The sequence below is a fragment of the Urocitellus parryii genome, chromosome 14 (assembly GCF_045843805.1).
Source record: "Urocitellus parryii isolate mUroPar1 chromosome 14, mUroPar1.hap1, whole genome shotgun sequence".
Classification (NCBI taxonomy): domain Eukaryota; kingdom Metazoa; phylum Chordata; class Mammalia; order Rodentia; family Sciuridae; genus Urocitellus; species Urocitellus parryii.
Window position 1 is genome coordinate 8299693 of NC_135544.1, and position 27956 is coordinate 8327648.

General features: G+C 38.8%; 1 protein-coding gene across 1 annotated transcript in view; it reads left to right on the top strand.

The window, feature by feature from the left end:
- The window catches only part of Kcnu1 (potassium calcium-activated channel subfamily U member 1), a 163824-nt gene that overhangs the window by 124803 nt on the left and 11065 nt on the right, over window positions 1–27956 (top strand). Inside the window, exons 20-24 of the mRNA XM_077792717.1 lie at window positions 10564–10660; window positions 13830–14054; window positions 15928–16114; window positions 22242–22316; window positions 25312–25451. Coding sequence (XP_077648843.1) covers window positions 10564–10660; window positions 13830–14054; window positions 15928–16114; window positions 22242–22316; window positions 25312–25451 — 724 coding nt within the window. The remainder of the gene's footprint in view (window positions 1–10563; window positions 10661–13829; window positions 14055–15927; window positions 16115–22241; window positions 22317–25311; window positions 25452–27956) is intronic.

The window sequence follows — 27956 nt, forward strand, 5'->3', positions numbered from 1 at the left end:
CTTTTGGAACTCCCATAATGTGTATGTTGGTACACTAGGTGATATTCCACAGTTTTTCAAAGCTCTGTTCATTTCTTCAGTTTTTACCCTAATTTCTTAGTCTGGATTCTTTCTTTTGTCACTGCAGTCTGCTATTTAGCCCCTCTATTAAAATTTTATTTTGGGTTATTGTATTTTGAACTCCAGAATTTCCATTTTCCCCCTTATGTTCTATCTCTTTACTGACATTATATATTTGATGAAATATATTGTTTTCATAGTTTCCTTTAGTTCTTTAGATAGTTTCCTTAAGTTATTTAAATATATTTATAATAGCTACTTAAAAATCTTTGTCTAAGAAACCCAGGGTATGGGTTCTCACTGGAACAGTTTTATTGACTATTTTTCCTGTGTATGGACCCTTTGTTTTTTAATGTTTTTATTAGTGCATTAGAGTTACACATATACTGGGGGCCATTTTGACATAATCATACAAGCATGGAATATAATTTGCTCCACATCAGTCCCCAGTACTTCCCCTTTCCCATTCCTTCTCCTTCCCCCATTCCCTTCTCTCTACTGTATTTTGTGTTTCCTAATTTCTTGTTAGAACTCAGACATTTTTAAATAATGTGACATGGTATCTAGAAATTACTTCCCTCTTTCACCCCAGAGTTTACTGTTGCTATGTTTTTCCTACTCTTTAGTGATTTTCCTGAACTGATTCTCAAAAGTCTGTATTCTTTTTTAGGCGTTCACATTTAAGTCTCTACTCACTTGGTTTTGTGATTGCATTGAGACTTTAAAATGTTGAACCATTAAGTTTCTTTGACTCTGACATTAGATTCTTTGTGCATGCTAGGGAATCCTGTCACCACTCTAGTGGTTTACATCTTTGCCTTAGCCTTTATTTATTGTTGATGAAGAATTTCAAGGGCAGCCAGAGGTAAGGGATTAATTAGGTCCATCTTAGATCTTTCTTGGGCATTTGTGCTCTGCAGATGCACACTTTTTAAAAAAGATTCCTATAATTAGTATTTCAAAATTTTTCCAACTATCCTTGGGCTTCTTAGTCTCCATCTTTTCCTTTTAATGAGTTTTGTCATTCTCTTATTTGCCACATTGATATCCCTGCATCAGGTATCAGCAATTATGAAATTTTTTATGGTGATTATTTTTGAAAAATTTCCCAGGGAAAATGGTTGTTACCACTGAGGAAGCTCTAAGTAAGTTTACATAAGGATAAATTTTGTGAGTGGGTGGTTCCAGGGAGCTACTCAAAAACTCAATAATGATAATGGGGTTTGGGGAGCTTCAAATACAAAACTATTATTACTATATTTTGAATATTATCAGTGGGAATTTATTTTCCATTTTGCTATATAAGTACCTACATAATGCCAATGTAGCCTCTTGAAATGCAGGGCTTAATAAATATATGTATTATTTGGCAATTTATAGAAAAAAATTACCAACCCTGTTCTAAATAACTATTGACCAGTATTACATCAAATATCTCAAAATAATAGGTAAAGATTAATTTTAAGATAATTTGGCAAAGGCAATCACCCTTATCTTAAATGATTATTAAAAGTTTTAAGTTTGGATTAAAAGATAGTTGGAGAGCTGTGAAAAGTAGGGTGAATAAGGAATGCCCATATTGAGAGCAACTAACCCTAAATTATATAATCCCATTTTTCCATTAAAACAAACAGAAAAAAACAAAGAAAATAGAGGAATCAAAATAGAATAAAATAGTCATTAAGAATTTTGATACTGAGCTTTGTAATGTTTTGAACAACCAATAAAAAAAAAGAATTTTGATACTGTTACTGTTAGACCTTTTCCCTGGAATCCTGAATGGAAGACAGTTCCATTGATAAAGTCAGTTGGAAGCGGTTGGGGAAAGACTTCACAGGACATGTAATTTTTCTACTCTTTCTTAGAGTAAAAAGAGCTCAGACATTACTAGGAATCTATTCCCATAGATATTGTGATATGGGAAAAAAAGGGATGATTGAAAAGCATTGCACTTACAAAAGAAACAGTCAAAAACTTATTCCCAGGAGGACACATATTATTTATATTTGTATTAGATAGCTCTTACACAGATGCCAGTTTATTGTAGTGTAAGAGTTGCCTACAATTTTGGATCTTCCACTTGGCCCACAAGGCCAATAAAGAGGGACACACAGGCACTTCTGCTGGCTGGGTGACTTACTGCTAGGCCATGAAGTGATTTTTTTTCCCTTTCTGTGAGACATAGCAAGAAGGTTCTGAGTCAAAAATCCCTGCAGATTTATCTCAGTGGTAGAGTGCTTGCCAAGCATGCAATAGGCCCTGGTTCCATCCCTAGTACTAAAGAAAACAAGCAAACAGAAAACCCTTACTTATCAACATGCAAAAAGGTTTCATGACTTATATCAAACATAAAATGAAATTATATTGCCAAAAGTTGTGTTTGTACATGTGTGTTTGGTGCTGATTATTAAATTGTAGGAAAGTTCCCACAAAGTTTCCAGAATCATATCCATTGTCTCTCCACATCTTCCCATGGCTACAACTAAAATAACAATATTGCAAAGGAAATAAATAAAGTCTTCCAAGAGTCCCATCTCGAGTTTTAAGAGATGTAGCATAATGTTTCTTTATGATACAGTCCTCAGCTTCAAGAAATTCAGATTATAATGTCACCTATAGATTCACACATAAGGAAACCTGAGGACTTAATGAGCTTCAGTAACATAATTTCAATTACAAGTAAACAGAACGGGGGGAGGGGGATCTTCTCTTTCTTACCACTCTTATTCCAGTTTACCTTTAAAGAACTGAAACATAAGGGAACATCCAAGTAAGATACTCTTCCCTGCCTTATTAAGACTATCTCACCCTGTAAATCCTCTACTACCTCCCACTAAAATACCCCAACTCTCACCTTTCATCCCTTAAGAACAGCCCCATCTTAATATTCTTTTTAGAGAACGCAAAACACAACCTTCCCCAGCCCCATCACAGATCCCTAATTCTAACTTTTCATCTTTAATCAAGGCATGTCAGATTTTTAAAATAGCCATCATGTAGCACACCAAGCAGAAGGAGGGTTCAACATCATGAGTGATCCCAAGTGGCCTCTGTCTCCATTATCCCCATTGATCCTTGACAGGTCAAGGTGCTAGGTAAAATGTCATAACATTCAAGATTCCCATATTCAACAGGCTTCTTCCCCCCAGTGATTGCTTCCAGATGGGAGGAAATCTTAAAAGTCCACGGCCCTCAACACATCATTAGGTCCTGCCAGTGCTTCCAAGAATCCGTAATCACCAGCGCTCTATTTCATCTCCATTTCAACATTTGGTCACAAGGATTTCAGAGAAGCTAAATGATATGGATGCAGAGAATTTCACAAATTACTTCTTGTTTCTAGAAAAAAATGTACCATAATGTTCATGTACCTTGGAATTATTTTTACTTTCCTCTGCAGAGTTTATACCCTTCAATCTGATACTCATCTCTCCCTCCCTTGTTTCTATATACACACAAGCACACATGCACACTTATGCCAGTAACATGGATACCATTTATTTTTCAGACCTAATTTATTTCAGGGGATATTATTGTTAGTAATTTTCCAGGTCAAGTCTCTCACCCCACAGCGTAAGAAAAGCATTTATGTCATGTTGATCTCTGACCTGGGCCCAATCCCATGAGAGCTCGGAATCTGTATCCATTCAATGAAAAGTATGGTGATTTTTCAGGTATTTTATGCTCTCATTCCTCATCTCTACAGCCCCCCTCCAAAAAAAAAAAAAAGCCTTTTGCCTAAGATTTGTATTTTTCTCATTGATGTATTATACAATTGATAGTATCATAGCAATAACTTAATTATTTATTTCCCATTCAGTTATACAAAGAAGACCCTGATTCCTAAAACTATTTATGGGGAGATGGTGGGGATATCTTTCACTTAGATCAATCTGTATATTTACTATGTAATTTGATATTTAGAAAGTGTTGGGGGAAAGTGTGGTGGAGTGTGGGAAGGAGCATCTAAAATATACAACTTCATGCTGAAAATATTGGCTAAGGAAATGGTTCTCATGAGAGGTGAGACATGCCCTGAGCACCTGGCTTTCCTGCCCAGGACACAGACTCTAGTCTTTACTAAAGATGTCTGCTACAAGGGTCATGTCTCATTTGTCCTCACCTCGTAGAAAATCTCAAATGCAATATCCATAAAATGAAGGTCCATCTGGGAATGGGTAAAAAAGAGGGAAATTGCCTTTTTTATCTTTTCTTTGCTCTTCTGTCTGGTAACAATTTAAGTTTGAGATACCTACCGACAGATTTTCACAAAAAATGTTCTGCAGAAAAGCTGTCAGTTTTTACTCATCAAAAATAAAGCAAAGCTTAATAGAGAGATGCTCCAGTGCAAACTACTTGGGTTTATCTATCCATTTCTGGAATCATCATCCCATTTCTGCCTTCACCTGGGCTGGGCCCACTCTGACCTTGGGTCTAACTTTTAAGCAAGAGGGTGGAGAAAATTTCTTTGTGGAAATTTTAAATTGTAAACATTGAGAACAGAGGCCATAGATTTGATAGACTCCATCTGTAAAGCAGCAGTTAAAGGCAAATGGAACACCATTCACAGCTGATTTGCTTTACCCTAAAATGCATTTTCTGTTCTCCTATATAAACTGAAATAAGACTATACTGGATATACTGATACCCTGAATTTTCATAAACTCTTTTAAAAAGAAATACCATTTACAGATTTTAAAAAATTTTATCTGCTGTCTTTACTATTAGAGTTTATAATTCCTCAGTGACTCCATGAAGACCTCAAATATGCAGAGTCTGGAGAGATTAGAAATCAGAAGAAGGTTGGGAATTATAATTCACTAGAATGGATTGTCTTAAAACAGGACTTTGGCCACCTAGCTGTCCTCTTCTCCTTTGAACACCAGCAAAAGTAATTTATAAACAGCAAAGGAGTGGAAAGTTTTTCTGGACAAAGTGTGAAAGATTTTTCTGGGTATAATGTTTCAATGTTTTGTTCTTCCTGCCTCTTCTTCCCTCCCTGGGACCTTTTCAAATCAGTATCTCATTTTGGAAATAGAGCAACCAGTTTTAGCCCTGAAAGTCTTACATCCCAGGAAACGCCCATCCCAAGCAAATCAGAACCCAAACAGTCGATCACCCCTAGGTGGTGGGTAGAGGGTTCCTTAGGTCCCTTTTCCCTAAGGTTTTTCCAGAAATCCACCAAGTGGGCTTGATACCTTGGAAATAAGTAGGCTCTTGTCAATGCATGGCATGTGCCTTGACATTTCATGGCAGGTTTTCTGCCATTTACCCAGGAAAGGGATATCAGCAAGGATAATGGTCAAGCTGAAGAGAAGGCAGAGAGATTGGTCTGTGCTTTCCTCTGTCATGGAAGAGGAAGCAAGCACAGAGGGCTTTTCTGCAGAGAAGATGGATAGCATTCACTACCTTTCCAAGCCTATTCTAGAGTCACTGGGTTCTGAAAGTTACTCAGAGCTGACAGAATCCTTTGTCAGGCTCATCTGTGTGTCCACGGGGGGCGTGAACTGTACAAAATTATCTGTTAAAAAAAAAACTCTCAAGTTTACCTGTCTTGTAATGAATAAGTGGCAACTAGATGAAACTTAGAAAAATGAAATCATATTGTGGTCTTAAAGATTAGGTTCAGATTCTGATATTTGACCATGTGTGTGTAAGTATATGATCATGTGGAATGGGGTTGCAAGACCTTGGAGCGGGATAGAGTGGGAAACACTGGTTATAGAACATGCCCTTTTTTTTCCAAATTTTAGGTAAATTTTTTTTCATAATACAAAAGGTGGTAGTCATTACTGGCAATAAATGAGTATTTGTAAGTCAAGTATGGACTGAATAGCCTTGTGGGTATATACTAAGTCATTAGAGAGAAGGCAACTATAGCTTTCCAAATACAAAATTCTCGGCACCATCAAAGGCACCCTGGGACTCCAGATTTTCCCTTCTTCCTTTGGTGGAAACTTGACCTTTACTTTCAAGAGAGAGCTATAATGAATTTTTCAAATATTAAACTAAGAAAGTCACTTAAACTCCTGAACACCCAGATACATTCCTCCTGTCCTTTCCAACACTTGGCCAGAGGACTTTCCTCCCTGTGCTCAGACTTTATGTAACTTATTAATTTTATAATTCAAGCCTTGAATTAAAATATATATTGAATGAAAATATCTACATATCTATGTTTCTATATAAATAAATATTATATATGATATTTTAAGGGATTTCAAGTGAAATAGGCATTAATTTAGGATTTCCTAACATCAAAAGAATGAGGCTTGCAAAAAAAGGAAAAGGAACTGTAGATTCATTTTGAACTTTCTATTAGGTATGGTGAACAGCAGAGGATTTCAATCATCATCAGATTTTTTTTTTCAGGAATAATCCAAGTATACAAAGTGGAGGAAATAATGACAGCATATTTTTTACTCTTGGAAATCATGCTGTCTGATCTGGCACTATGAAGCCTAATCAACTATCTTAATAGACCTTTAAAAGCAACATGATTTAATCCGATCGCATCAGGTGCCATAATTGGAAACCAAAGGCATATGATCCTTATATTTTTCTTTACATGATAGGATTCTTTTTTTTTGTTTGTTTAAAGAGAGAGCGAGAGAGATAGAGCGGTAGAGAGAGAGAGAATTTTTAATATGTATTTTTTTAGTTTTTGGCGGACACAACATCTTTTTTTATATGTGGTACTGAGGATCGAACCCGGGCCACACGCATGCCAGGCGAGCGCGTTACCGCTTGAGCCACATCCCCAGCCCCTACATGATCGGATTCTTGCAGGGTAAGTTGCTGTGAACATGTAAGACCAGAATGGTTTCAGAAGAAAGAAATAGATAAAAGAGTACATCTTCTTTGCTAGAGCACCTGCAAACATGAGCTCATAAGACATTGGCTTCATGTCTATCAAAACAACTCCCCAAAAGGCAGGCATAAGGGGAAAAAAATAGCTGCAGGTATCAATCATGTGTTGCACAGTGCATCCAACAGTAGACTGCTGAGAGAATTGTTCTCACCCAGGACACTTGACCTATCAAGTTCCAAAGGTGGAGGCCAGAGGCCGAACTCCAAAAATGTTTCAAGTTCCTTCTGACTGCTCCCAGGCAGAAGTACCACACTGTAGCTTGAGCAATGAGAAGCGCATCTTGTGACCAGAGAACCACGCCTAGAACCATCCTCATCCTAAGCACATTCTTCTGAGGACCATCTCAGATAACTCCTATCAAATTTTTAGTCAGCCTCTCTCACACACAAAGCCCAGGAGACTTCTGTCAATGGTCAGGATGTGGCCTTTCCTTTTTTACCTGGATGGTGTTCTACAGCTACTTTTCCCTTCCGTTGCATCAACTTTTACATTCTATTCCTTGTTCTCAAGTTCTAAGACTGCTCAGACTCAGATTCATAGAGATGATTTTTGGTCTCTTTGGGAAGATATATTTCTGCAAGCATCATGCCATTTACAAAGCATATGGCAGAAGGGAACTTTAGATAAGGATGGTGACTGAAATTGCACTAAGTTTTGCTTTGGCAAGGACATCAGATGGATGCCTTTAAGATGAAATGGGTCTCCTCCAGCCTTTTCTTTTATGCATGTCTCCAACAGGTGTTTCCTGCAAGGCATATATCTGTTTTCCATAACATCAGAATGAAGAAAGATGTTTGTGACAGCTTGTGCACATAGATCATGTTTTCATTATGATAGAATAGTGTACAGTGATTGATTTGCTCTTCCAAGTCAAGTTAGAGTGTTCTTGGGACATCATCTTCCATTTTCAAAATGGGCATTTAATTACCAGACCAAGGACTCTTCATCATAGGAGTAGGGAGAGGGTGGAGATGAAAAGAAATGGAAAAAAAGCTGAAGAAAGTAACAAGAAGGAAAGTAGTATTATTCCCCGTGAACTCAAATGGAAAGAGTAGAGAAAAAGGAAGCCCTTTCAATGAAGATAAAATAGAAATTTCCAAAATGTTTTCAAAGTATTCAGGAAAGACCAACTTGGGAACATTATGTAAACACATATTTTCAGAAATCTGAGGGATAGTGTCTAAGAAGTTACTTGTGGAGAGAAAAAGGTTCTGTTGAGTAAGTAATTCAGCCAGTTCTCCAAATCCTGTTAAAAAAAATCAAAATCAGATTCAGGTCTTAAGTGTGTTTCCTTGTGAGACCCTTTCACAAGGTCAGCATAAAGCCACCACCATGGTTCTGTCTAGTACCATTCAGAGAGCCATAGGAGTTAAAATTCAGTACTGGGGCTCATGAATTATTGATATTTAAACCACCAATCATATTAATTCAAATGAACAAAGAATCCATTTTAGTCAAGCTGAACTTGAGGCTTACATTACATCTTCTGGATGGTTAAATGACTAGAACCTACTAACTCCACTACATTTATAAGTAGGCCTTCAATGCAGAGGTAGACAAAGGATTTGATCAAGGTCTTGTCTGATCTCCTTAATAACTGCCCTCTGCTTTTCCAAACTTTTCTCTAGAGCTCCACCCTCCCTACTCAGGTTTTGCTGCTCAGGTTCCCCCTCCCTCCCATGACTTTTGGTCTGAAACTTCTATAACTTTGAATAAGCTCTTTTATCTGAAAAAATGTGACTATCTAGGCACTTTAGCTCTCAGAAAAACTCCTAAAACTCCATCCAGCACACATGACATTTGGTTGTATTTCTTCCAAGATGTACAGAAAAATCTCACAGGAGAGTGATGTCATAAGCTACTGATTACCAGGGCTGAAGGTTTAGTGTCATTGGTAGGTCCCAAAAGGTACTTCAGCAATTAGTAACAAATATTTTTAAATAATTAAATCAATTAATCAAATGAGTAAATAAATATGTAGATAAGTAAAAAGAGTTTTTGTTGTTAGATAAATTTGTGAAGCACTGGATTATACAATTTTTAAAGGGTTTCTTCATTGTATGACTTTTGAGGACCTTTCATATGCTGAAGTGTAGAGTGAATCTCAAAAAGGGATTTTTTTTCAAACTTCAGAAAACAATCCCTCAAAACTTTTCCAACTACTGATAGAATATGGTACATGATTTGGGGAAAAGGTATTTGTGTCAGTATAGGATGGACTTGTGCTTACTTAGCAAATAGGCAATCTCTGAGGGCTTAGCATGATGAAGGCTCCAACATAGGTCAAAGAGGCACAGGTTCTACTCCCCATAACCACTCACGCACCCAGGCTGATCTTCTCTATCGCAGGTTAGGACAGAGTCTGAAAAGTCACATGAGGGCTTTTCACTACCTCAGTCATCCCTTCTTACATTTCACTGGACAGAACTTGTCATGTGCCTCCATATAACTGCTCAGGAAGGAAAGAAGAACGGGGTATTGTGAATAATTGTGTCTTTGATCTCAGCATTATATTCCTGAGCTGGTTTTACTATTTGTCAACTCTTTCCTTTTATCTATAAAATGAGGGGGGGGATGTCCTTAAAGTCTCCAGCAGAGATGAAAATGCTCACCAAATATGGCAATTGTTTCTCATGTCCCCCAGTCCCTTTAAATTTAACAGGAACCATGTGACTGGTTCTGGCACCATGTGAGCAGAAACTATATGTGTCACTTTGCAAAAACAATTAAAGGCCTAGGCTTGGTTTTCCACTTCTACTACACTACGAAGGATGCATGTGGCCAAAAGATGGTAGAGCCTCTTGTTATCCCAAGGCTCTGAGTGACTGTGGGAAGCCAAGGCACCTGTTCCCCAGAATAAACTATACAGTGCACTGAGAAATAGCCTGTGCTGTGTTTTGGCCCCTGAGATTTTGAGGTTGCTTATGCAGCCTAAGCCTAGTTTTACCTGGCCTATCTGGGTCGATTCTATACCCTAAACTTTCTAACATTCTAGAGTTGTTTTTTTTTTTCTGTTCTCTAATAAGCACATGTGCATTCCTTAGCAGTTGAGTGGGATTTTCCAAGAGATCATCAAATTCTTTCAGTGGCGGAACATACTGCAAAGCAGTATTGTGCCTAACTGCAGTGTGGGGCTATCAGGTGGAGGCCTTTTCCAAGAGTAGATCAGGATCAGAGCAAAGCCTAGACAAATGCAGGGCAATAAGGGAAGCTGTAAAGAATGCAAAGTGCATTTAGAAAATTGGGAAGTTTCAATAGGGATCCATGAGGAAAAAATAACAGAAAGAAGACAGGAGAAAAACAGAATAAGGAAAAGGGCTACCCATAATTCAATCTCTTACAGCCTTTTAAATTCTAGATCAAGGTGCCAACAACACCACTCATGATTTCTGCCAAGCAATAGTGGCATCATAATAGTAACAAAATTAAGAATAGAAATAATACCTTTAAGGCATGTCTAATCTAAAGAGAGAGCCGGATTTCCCCCCCTTTAGGAATTAGTGTTTCTTCAGCCATGAGGTAGTCTGGGCAGACTCTACTTTGGGCTCCAGGCTCTGATGAGTTTCACAACTTGGCTCTTTACACTGGAGCCCCAAATGGTCTCAAACTAACTTTTCATTCTCCATATTTAGGACTCTTCCAGGCAATACAGAGCAAGAATCTGACAAACTTGATGGCTCCGGCATGTTTCACTGGTGCAAAGCAGTCCCTTTGGAAATGGTAACTTTGGTAGGTGATCTTGCACCGCCTATGAAATAAAATACACCATCCGTCAGGGTAAAGGATGTCAGGATGTCGTTCTTCTGATTATAAGCACCTGTCATTTTCCTTTGTAAATGGTGAATTTGCAAAATGAAATGATATGCAATATAGTCCCTGAGACATTTGACAAAGACTGCGGGGATAATATGGTGGGATTTGAAACACTTTGATTTCTTCAACTGCACCTCCTGTTTTAACACTTTAGCTGACTCAATTATTTAGAATAATGCTCTTCTGAAACTTTGAGGTTTTTCCAGTAAATCTAATTCATTTAAATCCACCAGGAAAAACCTACCGTTTACAAGGACTATGCAGTCAATCCTTTGTTTAAAATAAACAAACATCTCCCCCAAATTACTGTATTTGAAATTTTACTTTTAGAATACCTTTTTTTTCTTCAAGCTGGCCCTGCTTCTATTACACACACTAGCCAAAATATGTATTTCTTATATACAACCTGGGCAAATTCTATTAGATATGGTTCTGTCCCTCCTGCTCCTCGAAAGGAGAAAAACTAATCAGTTTACGGAAATGCTAACAACCAAGTTGTAAGAAGCTTTGCATCCTAACCCAGGCTCTTACATCTGTTTTCTGGATCCCCATCTATTCCCATTTTCCAGAGTTAAAAACTCAAGCATAATTTCAGGGTTTTTTTCTCTACAAAAGTAACTGATACGTTTAACTAATAAAAATGATTGTTTGCATCTGTATGAACCCTATATGATTTTCTTCTCTATGACTAATTTATAATCATAATTTTTTTTTGTTGCTTTCCAAAAGTAGTTTAGTTTCTTTTTCCTTACTCACATTCACATAAACACAAACATCTTTGTGGCTCAGTGCCAATGTCCTGACAGAATATGTTCCAATTTCTGTAAAAGTATGATCAATCATTTAATCAGAAGTATCAAATTGTCATAGCTGTCATATCAACTGGAAGACTATTAGGGTTGCTGAAATACACCCATTTTAGCAATTAGGTCTTATTCTAAACTATGCAAAATAAACATCCGTTGAGCAGGAAGCCAAACATGTTTGCAGTGGGAGGCAAATCTTTAGAGAGAAAGGTGTAGAAATCGAATTCTGATGAAGGCAGCCAAGAGACCAAGAAAGAGAAATAACATTTAATTAGAACATATTTATGAAGCACAAATTTCATAATTTTCAAATAACATTTAATTAGAACATATTTATGAAGCACAAATTTCATAATTTCACAAATTTCAGGATAGATATTTCCCTGATGATAACTTGATATGGAACATGGGTCACTCAGAGCAGCCACTGAGTCCTTTAAGTGTAGAAGGGCCTTTTAGTTTTAGAAATGCTAAGGGTTTTAAAACTTGTATCTGTAAGGGAAAAGTTTCCAGACTACAAATTTCAAGAAGGCTTCAAACTTGGTTCTATTTGCAGAAGGATCAAGCGGAAATATTCAGTTTAAGCTACATCCTCTTCTTCCCCACCAAAAGCCACCATCTTTCTTAATTGGGAGACAGTTTTGTGCTCCAGTTTGTTAAAGAAATCGCCTCTCTAGCTGTGCCCATAAATGCATTCCGCCATGGATCTTGTTTCTAATTGTTTAGTTCTCCTCAGAAGAGTAATTGTTGGACTTCAGGCATGTTACATTAAATACCATTAGAGGCTTCATTATTCAAGTTAAAACTAATCAGATTAACTGCAGACAATTATTTAATAGATTTGGTTAAGATTCATATCACTCTCTAGCAGAGCTCTCCAGACAAATAGTTTTATTTCCCCTCACAAGAAGATCCCCTTAGAAAGAGAGTATTCCCCAGTATTTGCTAATCTGATCAACTTTAATTGGGGAGATGTCAGATGCTCCTTATTTATCCTGTTAGACTTTGTCCAGCCCTGTTTTGTAGAAGTTTGTCCTTTGACCTGAAAAACAACAGGCATAATAAAGAACGACATATCCATTTGAAATATTGTACATCTTTATGTGCCTAGGAATGTAGAACATGCTCACATGTGAAATTCAAATGCATTTAACTTGTTCTCTATCAGCTTCCCAATGTCCAAGTAACATTCAGATTGGATCCATAGTTACAAAACAACAGTTAATCCCTCAAGCATGATGCTTTCAATATGTTGTTTAATTCCCGCAACAAAATTAATGTTTATTTTTATGTTTTACCATTTGAAACATAAAGAAATTGAGGGTCAGAGAAGTTACAGTGACTTGTTTATTCACATGGCTAGGGATAGAGCCAGAATACCTAGTGGAGTCTTCATCTTCATGTCCAGTGCACTTTGCATTCCATCTCAACACTATAGACGAGGCATCACCCATTCTCTGAAAGACTAGACAGATGCCTAAAATAAGGTTCCTACAGGAATATCAATTTTTCACTTACACTTGCTTTTAATGAGTCTCTATGAAGGAGGAGCCCTAATCTCAATATATGTCCTACAAATTATATTATATTCGTCTTAGAAACAGAAGTGATGTTAATAATTGACGTGTTTAGGATCAAATGGCTTTTTTGTAAACTTTCTTTTGGGTGATTGGCATGATGAATTTCCTTGACTCAGGAAAGTTTATTGAATCAGTTCCATGTATTAGGTTGAGCCATATGAAATGGCCAATACTCAACCATTCTTGACCTGCAAAAATGCAATTCCACGTGGTTCAAACAACTGTATGAAAAACCACTGAATGACTCAACATATTACAAACTTAATATAATTTTCAGGGCTCTCCAGCAGACTTAAGTTTGACAATGGAATTTGGAATCTCAGCTTTTCACAATCAGACTATAGCACATATGAGGCTAAACACAAATAATAAAAATTAAGAAATATTTTCCCTATTTGACCCAGTAGTTTTAACATTTTGAAAACTAATGTTGATCTGAGTTTTACTTGATTCACTCTAGGTTGATAGGAAACTAAAAGAAGAAAAAGGTGAAATAAGAAGTAATTTCACATAAAAGACATAAATTATAATTGCACCACTTAAGCCTAAGTTGCATTTTTATAAGCAATTTTCAAAACTCTATTAACTTTATGAAGGTACCACTGTGGATGTACCTAGACAGGATGAGAGTAGGTGTCCTCCTTGCGGGACTCTTATCTTGTTTATGAAATGACTCAACTTTGGTGTGCTTATCCTTAGAAACGATCTGAAAAGTCAAAACATGATTTTCGGAACCACATCATAGCGTGCATATTTGGAGATGCCCACACAGCCCTGATGGGGCTTCGGAACTTTGTGATGCCCCTAAGAGCTAGCAACTATACCCGGCAGGAGCTGAAAGACATTGTGTTCCTTGGGTCTCTGGATTACATGCAAAAAGAATGGCGATTTCTCCGGAATTTCCCTCATATATATATTCTGCCTGTAAGTATCATATAAGGAATAATGAATATTTATAATGATAATAATACTAGAATTAATAACACAACAGTTTGCAATTGTATTCTGCATACCAAGGGCCAGAACTGTTCTAATTATTTTTAACTGTATTAATTCATTTAATCCTCAAAATGACCCTAGGGGATAGATATTAATGATGTTGAACTTCAAGTATGGAAAGAATAACTAACTTGCTGAAGATAACACAGCAATTTAAAAAAATAAAATTTATATGTAGACATCATGGTTCCCGGGTTTTTGCTCAAACTCTACCATATTTTATGGTATTTATACAAAGAAGAGTTTCTCTGCATTTCTGAGATTGATTCTTAATGGCCAAACCTAAGCCAATAGTCTTTGCACTCTTTCTCATCTTTTTTGGAGACATCTTATATGGAACACACTGTGCTACATGGTCCCTTATAAGTGTAGGAAATGTTGGAATTGGGTTTACATTTTTGAGATATAGATTTTCTGTAATTTGACTATTCTTCCAAAACTCATGTTAAACATATCTAATTGCCATTGTAACAGTGTTGATAGGTGGGACCTTAAATTGATGATTATGTTAGCAAGGTTCTGTCCCATGAATGGATTCAGTCTGTTGTCATGGGTGTGGGATTAGTTATTGTGAGCATATGTTTCTAATTAAAGATGAAATTTGGCTCCATCCTCTCTTGTGGGTATGTGAACTCTTGCCATTTGGTGCCCTCCACCATGATATGATGCAGCAAGAAGGGCTTCACTGGATATAGGTCTTCCATCTTGGATTTCCCATATTCTAGAATTATGAGAATTATCTTTATAAGTTACCCAGTCTGTGATATTGTATTATAGCATCAGAAAACAGTCTAAGACAGGATCCATTTAGACAGGATGCTTATGTGGTATTGCAGTTCCAATCTATTTCATTACTCTCATGGGTTTTATCCCAATGTATGCTACCATTTCCCTAGATTAAAAGTCTACTATGTATGCCAAAGCAGTTGGAATTTTTCTAAAATAATATTGGCAATATGCAAGCAATATTTTTCAAACTTCAAAAAGGTTTCTCTCAAAAATCAAATTACGTTTGCTCTATTAAAAAAGACATCACAGGGGCAGGGGTTGTGGCTCAGTGGTAAAGCATTCATCTAGCACTTGTGAGGCCCTGGGTTCCATCCTCAGCACTACATAAAAATAAATGAAATGAAGGTGTTGTGTCCAACAACAACTAAAAAAAAATTAACATTTTTAACAAAAAAAAAAACATCACAAGTTCTCTGTTCCACCTCCCTTGCTTCAGTTCATATGATGAAGAAAAGAAAATGACTAGAAGTCTCATATCCAGCTAGTATATGGTATTACCAATATTAGATTCCATGTTTCCTGAAGATAGATAGAACTAGATCATTCCCTATTTGTCCACTAAAGGAAAGATGTAACTGCCATGTTGCTAGTTAACCCAGAGTATGCATATAGGCTGGGTTACTAGCAAGATTGCAATGATGCAAAATTTTCATTCAGATCCATAACCTCTCCTTTCTCTGAATGTTTTCTCACCATTGTCACCATACACTACTTCTCTTCTCCCACTTAAGTCATGTAAATGAATTCTTACTTTCTCCACACTGCCTGCTTTTATCTCATCCAAACTTGCTCTCTGGGAAGGGTCTTTTAAATCTCTTCACAACAAGGTAATAATGATTAGCATAAATATGTCATATATCAAGTAAATAAGTATTTAGATCAAGCCAGTAGATGCTGGAGATATTTGAGTGTGCAAATCACATCACCCACAAAGACCTACCACCATGAGCCATGATATCAAATCCTTGCATCTGAAAAGTTCCTTCTCAATCTGGTTTTCTCTCATCAGGGATCTGCACTCTATCCTGCAGACCTACAGGCACTCAACATAGAGAAATGTTCCATGTGTGCTATCTTAGCACCCTCATCTAAGCCATCGAGCAGCCAGACTCTGGTAGACACAGAGACCATCATGGCCACTCTCAATATCGGATCACTGCGGATCGTCCCCTCTACTGAGAAACATTCAACAAAAGGTCAGAATAGTACTCCTGATAGGAAGAGGCTAGGAAAGATGAAATAAGGACAGAAAAGTAACTCCTCTCTGAAATACTTTCATTAGGAAATATAAGAGAGGTTGGTTTAGATATCCTCAAAGATTCCTTCCAACTCTGACAATACTGTAATAGGAGTAGCCTACAATTATTTTCTCTGAAATTCTAAGTCAAATGAAGACCAATATCCATCTTCTAAAAAAATTCATGTAACACTGTTTTCCCATTTTAAGAAAAGAAATCACAGAATTCTAAGTGCTATTATTTTTGTTGTTATTAATCTAATCTCAGTGAACCTAGAAATTGGCATGTTATAATAAATAATGGTATTATTATTATTTTTCACTGAATCTATAGATATTCAAGGTACAACTCTTAGTTTCATGGTTGAGAAAAGGAATTGTAATTATCTTTTACTATTCAAGATGCTTTCAATGTATTAATTTCAGGAAATTATCTTAAATGTCCTTCATACACTGTCCCATTTCAGAATCAGATTGGGAAGAAATAGTAAGAGAACAGAGGGGATCTCTTCAGGGTGGAGATCATGTATTTTCCTCTGTGGATTCCTCCTAGCACCCGTACAATTACTATCATTTATTAGATGCTTAAAAAATACATATTGAATTGCAGTAAATAAGCTAGTGGGCTGGACCAAAATGTTACTGAGATTAATCCCCACTACAAAGCTGTGATTTTCCTTCTTCCCACTAACTGGGAAAAGTCCTACACCTTAGTATCTCTCCAAAAATTGACCACCACTCAACTGAATGTGAAAGTACTATTACTGCAGAATATTCTATATCTAAAAGAGACTTACGATTCAAGAAATAAAAATAAAACCTAATGGAAATCACTTCAAGATGAGACACTGGGTCCTCAGGCTACATCGCTGCTGACCACAGCTTATCCACCTTGTCTGGTACTTAGAGAGTCAGAAACATCAATGACAGTGTAAGGCTCTCCATGATTATGGCTGTGGATAAAAATGTTCACAACTGGGAAACCAAAGGAACCCCAACGACCACCTCCCAGGTATCACTGTTAGTCAGGAATATAAAAGGTTTGGGGGGCAAAGGAATAAAGGGGCAATCTAAACTTTGGTAGCTGAACAGAGCTGGCTACACATCCCCACTAAGCAATCAAATCCAACTCAAGATTTCACATTCAGAGTTTTAAGGGTTTTTTTTTGAGAATAGATCTAATAAAAGAGTACTTCATGAATATCAAAGTGTCATACACAGCTCAAGTGAGGAGATGTGAGCCTTTCTTCTTTTGAAAGAATCAGAAGATCTATAAACGGGCTATTGTGTTGTGCCACAGGATTCCTTAGTTTAGCAAATAGAGTCACTCCTCACATTCACACATGATGTGTGTGTGTGTGTGTGTGTGTTTGTGTGTGTGCATGTTGTGGTTAGATGCATGCATGCTTGCAAGTGGACAGAGAAGATGTGTTCACTTTGAAGACAGTATCATGCATATAGAAATGAAAATGTGCACACTATGTAAACCTGATATAAACTGACACCATCATAAGCTATCTTGTTAATGGGCTGGATGAATAGTCCTTCCTATTATTATTTTTTAACCTCACTTCCTCTATGTGCTAGGAAAACATTAATATGTGATCCTAATTCTGGTTTCCCTATATTTAGTGATTTTCATATATTTATTTATTTACTCATTCAACAAAAATATGTTGATTTTGTGTGATGGGTCAGGTACTTTGTTACAGTCTAGAAAGTAGCCCTTAAGGTACCAATTGACTGGTTTGGTAGAAGGAGATAGAGGAAAGAGTGGAATAGGAATAGAAAGAGGAAGAAACAAGGAAGGAATGTCAAACTATTTGAAAGATCAAAAGGACTGAGCAGGCAATTTCCCCAAAGATAAAAAGAAAAGTACTTGTAAGCCTTGCACCATTCCTTATATGAATGGGATTTTACCCATCAGAGTGATGGGAAATTTGGGTCCACATAGACTCTAGCAACCTACCTGACAAAGCTCATCAAGTCTGCTTATCTGATAGTAAGCCATCAATGAAGTTTTAGTAGGAGCACATTTTGAGGAGACACATGAATAATTGCTCAGGAATTTCTCCAATTTCTGTAGCATCATAAGAGTCAGTCTGGAGTTTGAATGTAGAAATTTCTAATCCTCAGAGAAGCCTCTTTGTCCCTCTTAATCAGTCTTCCCTTTCCATAGTAATAATCCTCTTGCACCATATTGATTGAAGAGGTGTAACCTCTCCCCTTAGCATTGAAAACATGAAGGATTGTGCAATCCCTCCTCACTGAGTACCTCGAGGGGTGTTTTCTTTCCCTTTCCTTCAGCCAGTGGTTCTCAGCCAAGGGCAGTTTTTCCCTCTGACAGTGTACGGTGACAGCTTTGATTGTCACAACAAAAGGGATACTTCCAGGATTTAGTTGGCAGAGGACAGAAATGCTACTGAACCTTTTCCAACTCAGAAGGACAGCTCCATGTGATCAAGAAATGTCATCAGTACTAAGATTGAGAAACCTTGTCCCAGCATATTTGTGAGGTCATTGGGCTTGTCCACATCTTCACACCGTGACAAACACATTTGAAGTTAGGACAGAGATTCATACAGCATGTTAGGTGTGAGGGAAGAACAGAGACAGGGCTCTGCAAAGGTTCCTAAGAACACCAGGCCTCCTGGACATCTTCATGGCAAACCCAAAGGTTTTTCAGTAATGCTCTAATTATTGCCCTGTCATGTCACAAGAACAGGTTGGCAAACCTAGGTACTGAACTAAATAATCTGTGGCATAATCTAAACATATAACGGTAATTAAGTCTGACAACTTAATACGCTACTGAAATTTAAATGTACAGTAGTAATCTACAATTAAGCAATCTTTTGTAATAGCACCCTGCCAACCTGGAAGATTTCAGGTATAATACAATGTACTATTAGGCAGCAAAAATATTGACATTAGTAAAATATACTCAGGCTATGATCTGACGCTTATTCAAATTAACCATCACTCTATAAGGGAGACAGAATTGAGGTGGGAATTCCGTTGCTGTCCTTCAATCAACTTTGGAAACAGATGTTTTATGCAGTCACCTTAGTTAAAGTGGATGTTTCTGCACACACAGAGCAGCTTTCTACTCCAAGTAGAATTCCCGAGTCCTCTCTCAGCAGGGAACTGGAGTGAGAAAGTAGGATTCAAAGGAGGGTTTCCCCGCTGAGATGTTTCCCCTTTGAGGGAAACTGATCCCAATATTTTACTAAGGCCAGCTACACATTGCATATCGAATAGAGGGACAAAGTGGGTACTCTGAGAAGGACATGAGCTTTGAAATGGGTGCTGATCAAGAAACCCCACCCATCAGTTACAAGCCAGTGACAGGGGACAAGGTATGCCAACCCTGAGTTTCTCCTTATTCTCCTGGAGGATCTAGTCACACTCGGTTCACAGAGTTGATGTGACGGTCGTGTAATTCTCTTTTCACCTGGCAGTGTCTACTGTTCACAGCCACCAGAGGGATCCTTTACAGATATTTATCAGATAATCTCAGTTGCCTGATTTAAACTGTAATGTTGACCAGTAGTAATTATACAAAAATCATATAGGGTCTTGTGGGCTGACGGGGAGTTTGAGTTTCCTCCTAATTCATCCTGTTCATGCCGGACCTTCCCTACCTTAGGTCTCTTATTCCATTCCCTCTGCCTGAAAAGGGCTGTTTCTCATTCCTCAGGATTATGTTCCGCTGTCAAAGATGCCTCCCTTTGAGCCCCAACTGGAGTCACCTCCCCAACCTCATTTATTCGTCTCTGAAGTCTTTTGGGGGTTTTAGAGGCATGACTATCTGAAAAAAAAATTATATTTGCAACCTGTGACGTGTAGCTGGGTCAGGGAAGTAGATATGATTTAAATGTTTGTAGAAGGGAAGGAGGGAGGAAATGAGGGGAGGAAGGGGAAGGAAGAAAGGCAAGAAGGAAGGGAAGAAGGAGGGAAGGAAGGAAAAAAGGATGGAAGAAGGGAGGCAGGAAGGGGAGGGAGGAAGGAAAGGAGGGATAAAGCAGATAGAGCATCTTGTACATCCCGAGAATAAGGTAGAATTTCAATTCCCTCAAGTATTCCTGCATTATAAAAATCTCAGAGATTTTTTTTTCAGTCCATCAACTGTAAGATTTATCTCTAGCCACCAATATAAATTTACCTCTTAAAAAACTGTGGATCCAGTTAGCCCTCCAAGCTTCCATTTCTTCACCGACAACTAAAGGGCTTTAGGAAATTCCTGAGGTTGCTGCTGGTTCCAACTGTAAGCCAAGTGCATGGGGTTAATTATGGGAGCTTCTATATCCATGACTGTATCAATGACTCAGAATACTAGTGAATGTCAGAGTGATATTCAACTCCACTGTGCAGTGACAAGAAGTGTCTCTTTTACTGAATACTTCTTGGGGAGAGGGAGGATGTGTTAAATACTGTAGTGCATAGATTTCCATCTGGGGGGAAAAGAGATCTACCTTTGGATTTCATCTTTTCCCCTGTCTCGATTTCAGTGGCTGGATTCTCTTGTCCTGTGTCTGTTCTCAGAAGGCCTCGCTGACATGCTCATCTCCATTCACTCCCTATCCCACCTTCCCTACCTCCCCTCTCCCTTATGGATCACCTAGCTCAGTTCAATAAAAGATCCTCTTACTTTTTCATTCCCAAAGCAATGGAGAATCTTAATCAAAAACAGACTTTGAATTTTTACAATATTTTTTTGTCTGTTACATAGCATCCTCAGAAAAGTTCAAGAACAGGGATCAACAGTTTTGAGGCCTCACTTATGGTGAGGTAGTTAACATTTTATTTATTTATTTATTTATTTATTTAGCCAGGGATTGAACCCAGGGCCTTGTGCATGCAAGGCAAGCACTCTACCCACTAATTAACTTTAAAAAAATGTACCCTCATTTCCCATAGCTCTGTCTCCTTTATACTTTTTCCTTTAACTTGGAGACCAGTATTCTCATATCATGCTTTTTAAAGACTCTTCAAAGTTCTCTACTTGAGGAAACCATGTTCCAGGCAGGTGCTGTATGTCATCCCTCTTCTAGAGTGGAGGCTCACACCAGATTGAATTGTCTTATCTCCTAAGGCAAAAGGAAAATTGTTTATAGACTGAACACAACAGTCAAGATCCCCAGGTGGTACCTCACCCAGTCAGCTCTGCTGAGCAGAAGGAAGACATACACAAGTGCCTCTATCCAGAGAAGATCTCCAAGAAAAGGATACCAGGAGACAGAATTCATTTGCCATGTGTCCAAAAACACGGATGGAGCAGCACTGCCACGTTGTGAATGGTGTCCTAAAAGTTCTATAAGTAAATTAATGTGGTCTGAGGAACTGACTGAGTTATTACCCAGCACCATCACATCATGGAGGAGAATCATATCTTAATTATGATGTCAATAAGCAACTCCAAAGAGAGCTTTGACAGTTTTTGCAATCCAGTCAAAGTGTTCAAAGTGTTGTTTAGAAAATATGCACATAAATGTACACACACGTACATACTACCCCTCTCAAAAGGAGATGCCGAGGAGACCTAAGTATAATTGGCTATCTTCATCTGATGGATCCACCACACCTGGGATTACACCCAAACACAGATGGAAAGTATTTGGAAAAAAACTCTTTACAGACCTGTTTCTACACTAGTCTCTAAACAATGCAATATAATATTTAGGTGCGTAGCATTTGCACAGTGTTAGGTATTATAGGTAATCTGTAGATAAAAGATATGGGAGAATGTAGATAGGTTATATGCAAACACTGTATAACTTTATAAGAGGTGTTTTGAAAAGAAAATAAAAGAAGGGATTTGAGTAATCAAGGGTTTGGGGGTTTATGGTGTTTCCCAGAACCAATTCTCTACAGAAAAGGTACAACTGTCATATACTCTTTTGTTCTAAGTTTAGAAAAAAAGATTTGGGATTTGAGCTTGAGAGCAAATTCGTTAAGATAAAGCATCAATTCACATTGTGTTCTTATACATCCTTGTCAAGGTTTGCAAGCTATTTTATTTACATTTGTGCTCTCTTTTTTGTTGTTGTTGTTGTTGTTGTTGTTGTTATTGTCTCTGTCTACAGAAGTGTGTTTGCTTGACTTCAGAGACTCTTGTGGGAAATCAAAATACCGACGAATCCCCACCCTCACTGAACTGAGTAAGTTGGGTTTCAAGGGCAAAAATTCAAAGCAGAAATCTTTATGATGCATAATTGATGTCCCAAGGTTCTTTTTAGAGTCCACAGTCTCAGGACTGAGGAATCGGAATGGGACCTAAAGGGCTTTCAGTGCTTGGCTTCATGTCATGGTGGGTTTTTTACCTGACTGCTGACTTCGTCTTGAGGAGCCTCTTCTATCTTGGTGTCGGGGAGCAGGAATCATGCCTGACTTCTCCATTCTTCTGGATGACAGGAGAGGGAGGGAGGCCAGTAACCAGCTCAGTCTTATTCAAAGGCAGGGGACATGAACCTGAGGATTGCTAGATCTCCTTGTAACTGTATCTAGCCATCATGAGGCTTCTCCCCATGACTATCTACCCATCGTAGGCAGATGAAGCATTCAAGCTGCAGACTTTGAGGAGGTGCTCCTTCCTGAGGTCATTAAATTTCAACTCCCAAATATCTCCTTTGCATCATCTGAATCCCAACCCTCTGTGATGTGCTTCTAATAATATGGAAACACACCTTGGAAAAATTACAAAATTAGCTGTAATCCCCCATCAACATCTCATGGAAAATGAACATGTATAACACTTTCTAAGATCTGAGGAGCTCTCCAGTAGGAAGCAGTGGGATGGGGGTGGGCAGGAAAGGAGGTTTGGGTGCATTTGGAAGGTGTTGATGGGACACTGCGGGACAAGCTGAGATTCATTCCTGAGAAGAACTGAGGAGAAGGGGAAAAACAAAGAGGAAGATGATGTCTTCTTAACATAAATTGAGCCAACTCAAAGAAGCTCTCATAAGCTGGTCCTAGGCATGTGATTTGACTGATTCTATGATATCACAAAGTGTTTAATAGGCATTTTGTGATTTAGAACACCTAAGCCCAGTGGGACATGGACCAAATTACATGAACAGATCTCTTCGTCCTAAGAATAAAGTAGGGGGACTTGGAGAAGAATCAGTAGCCCCCTCTGCCACCATGGGAGCTGGGAATCAAAGTGCAGCAGGTGGGAAATACCTAGTCACCTGGATCCTGGGCCTGGGCCCATAAATTCACCTTTGAGCACATCACATCCATAGGTCCCAAACTGGTACCTGCCAGCCTATTTATAAACATCTTGAGACTGTCAGCTGCCGTTTTTATTCATGTATTTTTTTCCCATTTTGAACTATCTTTAACTCCCTGTGTGTACATATACTAAATTCATGAATTAGAAGACTGTAAGTTAAAGTGGCTCAGGGATTAGCTGGCTTCTTGCTAGTCCATAGGTACAACTGGTCACTCTCCAGGGACTCACAGATTTTGTTCAGCCAAGTATTTTCTGGCTCCAGGCAGACCTCATCAAATTAGCCTAACAAGTCACCTGCCAGCTCACTCAATTTCTTGTTTCTTTGTCTGGCTGGAAAGGGTCATACTGACATGGGAGCTGCAGGACTGACGGTTAGCACTTTAGTACAGAAGGTACAAGGGCCTGCAAGAAAACAGCGAGGAAATGTGAGGACAATGCTTTAGAATGACACCCTGAAGTCGGGACAAAGGCTCATGGGTTATATGTATATCCTGAGGATTGGCACTGCAAGGAGAGGGAAGTGGGAGTATAGGAGATGTGGGTTGCTATTAGTCATGCCCTGCTCATCTTTTATAAAAATATTGCTGTTCTCAGAAGAAAATGATTCACTAATACCACCAGTCTGACACTTCCCCCTAACTTACTGAGAAATAATTTAAAGAATTAAGGAATAATCCAATCTCAGTAAAGAATGTATTCTGGATTGTATGTCCAGTGAATTTGCTTTGATCTGTAATATCAAGAACTATAATGTCAAGCACTGTGAAGTTTCTAAGATTTTATCCTACTTGCAATCTAACAAGTTAACCTGCCACTGTCTCATGGATGCTGGTAGAACATAAGACCTCTAGGTCAGAGACAAAAAAAAAAGAAAAGTTTGTTACTTACAAAAATAACAGTAGCCAGAGTATCATCATTTTTTTGATGGTTGCCAAAGTTCTGTTTACCACAGAATGACATGAAGAGGTCCAAATGATACCTCCTGCATCCACAGTGGATTGTTGTACAAAAGAGGAGCCTGAGTTTTGGAAAACAGAATCTTTTCCAATTGTATAGAAAGTAGCAGCTCCATCTTCAATGCTTCTTGCTATTCAAATGTTTTTGAAGCAATAGTCCAGGAACAAAGGCAGCCAGCCCTCTGTTCTCCCCAACATCAGCCAGTTGTATGGACTACAGACTCTGCTTACAGGGGTCTAAGTTGTAGCCTCAGGTTATTTTGGTACTACTGTACTGTCCTCATGAAGAAGATTCTCTAAGCCCTTGCTATTCAAAGCATGGTCCACAAATGTGCAGCTTGGTAGATGTGTAGATACTCAGACCCCACCCTGGACTGAGGAAATCAGAATCTGCATTGTAATAAGGTTGCCAAGCAATTCTTGTGCACAGTAAATTTCAAGAAGCCCTGCTTTAACTCACTCTGGGCTCAATGAACTCTAGGAGCCTACATAAACACCATGTCATATAAAATGCAATGTGTCTGCCCTCCCTTTGTCCTGGTGGGAAATAGCATCTCTACCTGGGTACTGCCTTTCTATCTGGGTCACATGGGTGGCCAGATGTTCCTTGTTGGTGCCTGTTTCCCCAATGCAATTGTTCCCAGTGCCCCCTTTTGTTTCCAGAAGTATTCTGGTTGGAAAGATAAATTGGATAAGGGTGACCCTGGGACACTTCCCTGGTCAAACTGAGCCTGGGGTAAAAGAATGTTCCTTTGATGGTGAAGTACTCAAGAGGGACTCATGTTTTTAGGGGAGGACAATATTTGGAAAGGGAAAAAAAAACATGTAGTGAGTTAAGGGTAGAAGCCACAGAGACATTAAGACACAAATCCTTTGCTAAGTGATCACCCTTGGCCTGCCTCACACGGAAACCCCTGTCTTCTTGTCTGCCCGCCTTTCCCTTTTTCTTTCTCTCTTACCTTGCAGAAAATCCTTCCAACATCCACTTTATTGAGCAGATTGGTGGACTGGAAGGGAACTTCACGGGGACAAGCCTGCATCTGAGCGCTTCCTTTTCCACAGGCGCCGTCTTCTCTGGCAACTTCTTGGATTCCCTCCTGGCCACTGTAAGTCCATTTAAGCCAAGAAGTCCCCCAAACCTCTTGGAGAGAGGTGAGTGGGTGGATTAAGGTTTGAGAACATCACAATTCACAATTCCGATTTCTCTTTGATTAAAAAAAAATATTGCACTGACATTATTTCATCTCTCCTCAAAACTGCTTGAGGAGAGAAGCAAAATTTTGAGATGATCAAGACTGTAAACTTGAGACCCTGGGAACTTTAACATTTCATGCTACCCCTTCAGCTTTAAGTGCATCTCCACAGACTAGGGCCTTTGGTTTCAGAACCTTCTCTTCTCTCTACAATTTCCCAACAGCTCTTTCAGAAGTTAGTTCTAAGAGACTCATGGGTTTCATGGAAAAAGGTTTGGCATTAGGTAGTGTGAATTTTACTCAGAGTTAAGTCAAATCTTCCTCCACCACTGTCCCTCTTGTGTGATGCATTTCTGAGTACATGGTCACTGTTTAGTTTTCAGCAGCTCTTTAGCCATAAGGCAGATCCCTAGCATTCATTACAGGATTCCCATGAATAAAATCCACTAGTCATCAAATACCTATCAAACTCCTACACTGTGCAGGGATACAGCAGTGAGGAAACAGACCAGACTCCATCTATGTGCAGCTTGCACTCACAGAAGAGACTGACATGAACATCAATACGTAATGTACAAAGGATGCCAATCACAAAGACTGAGGAAAGATGAGATAGGAAATGTAGGGTTTGGGGAAGTAGTTGCAGATTTCAGTATGTGCCCAGGGAAGGCAGCATGCTGTTCAAGCTCTGGAGGAAAGGAAGATGCACACCACTCAGATCCTTGGGGAAGAAACTATACAGGCAGAGGCCAGGAGGTAGCTGCCCAGACTGTTGAAGGAATTGCAATTTGATTAAGAAATACAGGATCTGTGTATGGCCATTTATAATGACTGCAAAAACACCTGAAAGGAAATACGCATGTTCCACTACCTCAGAGTTTTCCTCCTAAGATTTTTCAGGGGAAGGATTACAAAAAGGTCCAAAGTCCAATATGCACTTGCTTAAAGGAACAAGGCTCTGAGTACAGTTTGAGTGTACTCAGAATGTACTTCTGGAATGCTGTGTAGAAGAGGCACCATTCCTGAATGGTATGCTTGTCTCAAAGCAGTTTGCACATTTAGGGGAATGTGACCAGGACATATATGTTCTTCTCCTGACATCAAGGAAGGTGTTATGTGGCCCTTGACTCTGCCTTTCTTAGCCATAGAAGGGTTTCTCATGAACCCCAGGGAACTCTCAGACAGATACCACTGCTTCAGGAAGAGTTTAACATTAAACAATTTTGTGGGTTATCACGTTTCTAAAGGGTTAAGTAACATACAGCCCCTGACTGAGCCAGAGAGGGATGCATTGGAGGGAATCAAGTCAGGTTACTTTTCTGAGAAGGTGACTCTGTCCGACAGAGTGTTGTATCACTGTCTGTCACTGATATGTCAATTAACTTGCCTGGAATTAATGACTGGAGTGTCAGGCAGAAGGTGACTTCTGATGAACTTGACCTGTCGGCGGATGCATTTTAGATGGGTTTAAGCTCCCAGATCTTTTCAGAAACTCTTAAGTGGCAGGAAGCTTCATGCCTTAAATTAAACTTGAGACTTAATTAAACTCCACTGCTCCACTGGGCCACACAGGCAGAATAAAGCCACAGATTCTATTTAGTCAGAAGGCAGTGTCTTGGTGTTTTATACCTCTATAACAAAATACTGGAGACCAGGCCATTTATAAACAATAGAAGTTTATTTGGCTCACAGTTCTGAAGACTGGGCAGTCCAAGGGCATGGTGCAGTCATCTGTGTGGCATCTGGTGAGGTTCTTTCTGCTGTGTCATCGCACGGTGGGAGGCAAGAAGGCAATAGAGCACATGCAAAAAGATAGAGAGGAGAGGGTCAAACTCATCTTTGTTATCAAGAGCCCACTACTGTCATAACTAATCCACCCCAACAATAATGGCATTAATCCATTTATGATCTCATAACCTGATCATGTCTTAAAAGTCTCACCACTTAACAGTTTTTAGTGTGGAGTGTTTCCAACATATGCTTTGAGCCGGGAGTATATTGAACCGTGGCAGGCAGAATAGATGATGAAGGGTTGGAAGAGTAGAAATAAAGGACATGAACATACAACATGAGCCAGCATAGGAAACACCAACTTGATAATTAAGTCTTGAGCCAGGTGTTGGCACCTAGGCTTAGTGCTGACTTCCATAACGCACCATGAGCGAGCGTGACCTTGACCTTGGGCAGTCAAGATGAGAAGATGATCCCTTGCTAGAAAACAAAATGAGCTACATAAAATCTCAGAAGTCTTTTCTTAGGCTAGATGGTGAAGTCCATGAGAGAGAGACAAAGTCAAGTAAGTGTGCCCTATATTAGGAAGTTGTCACATGAGGTTACAAGCCACGCTGGACCATCAGCTAGCCGTTAAAGAGTCCTGATAAGTGTGTTATTTAGGACTGGCTCTTGGTCAGCTGTCTA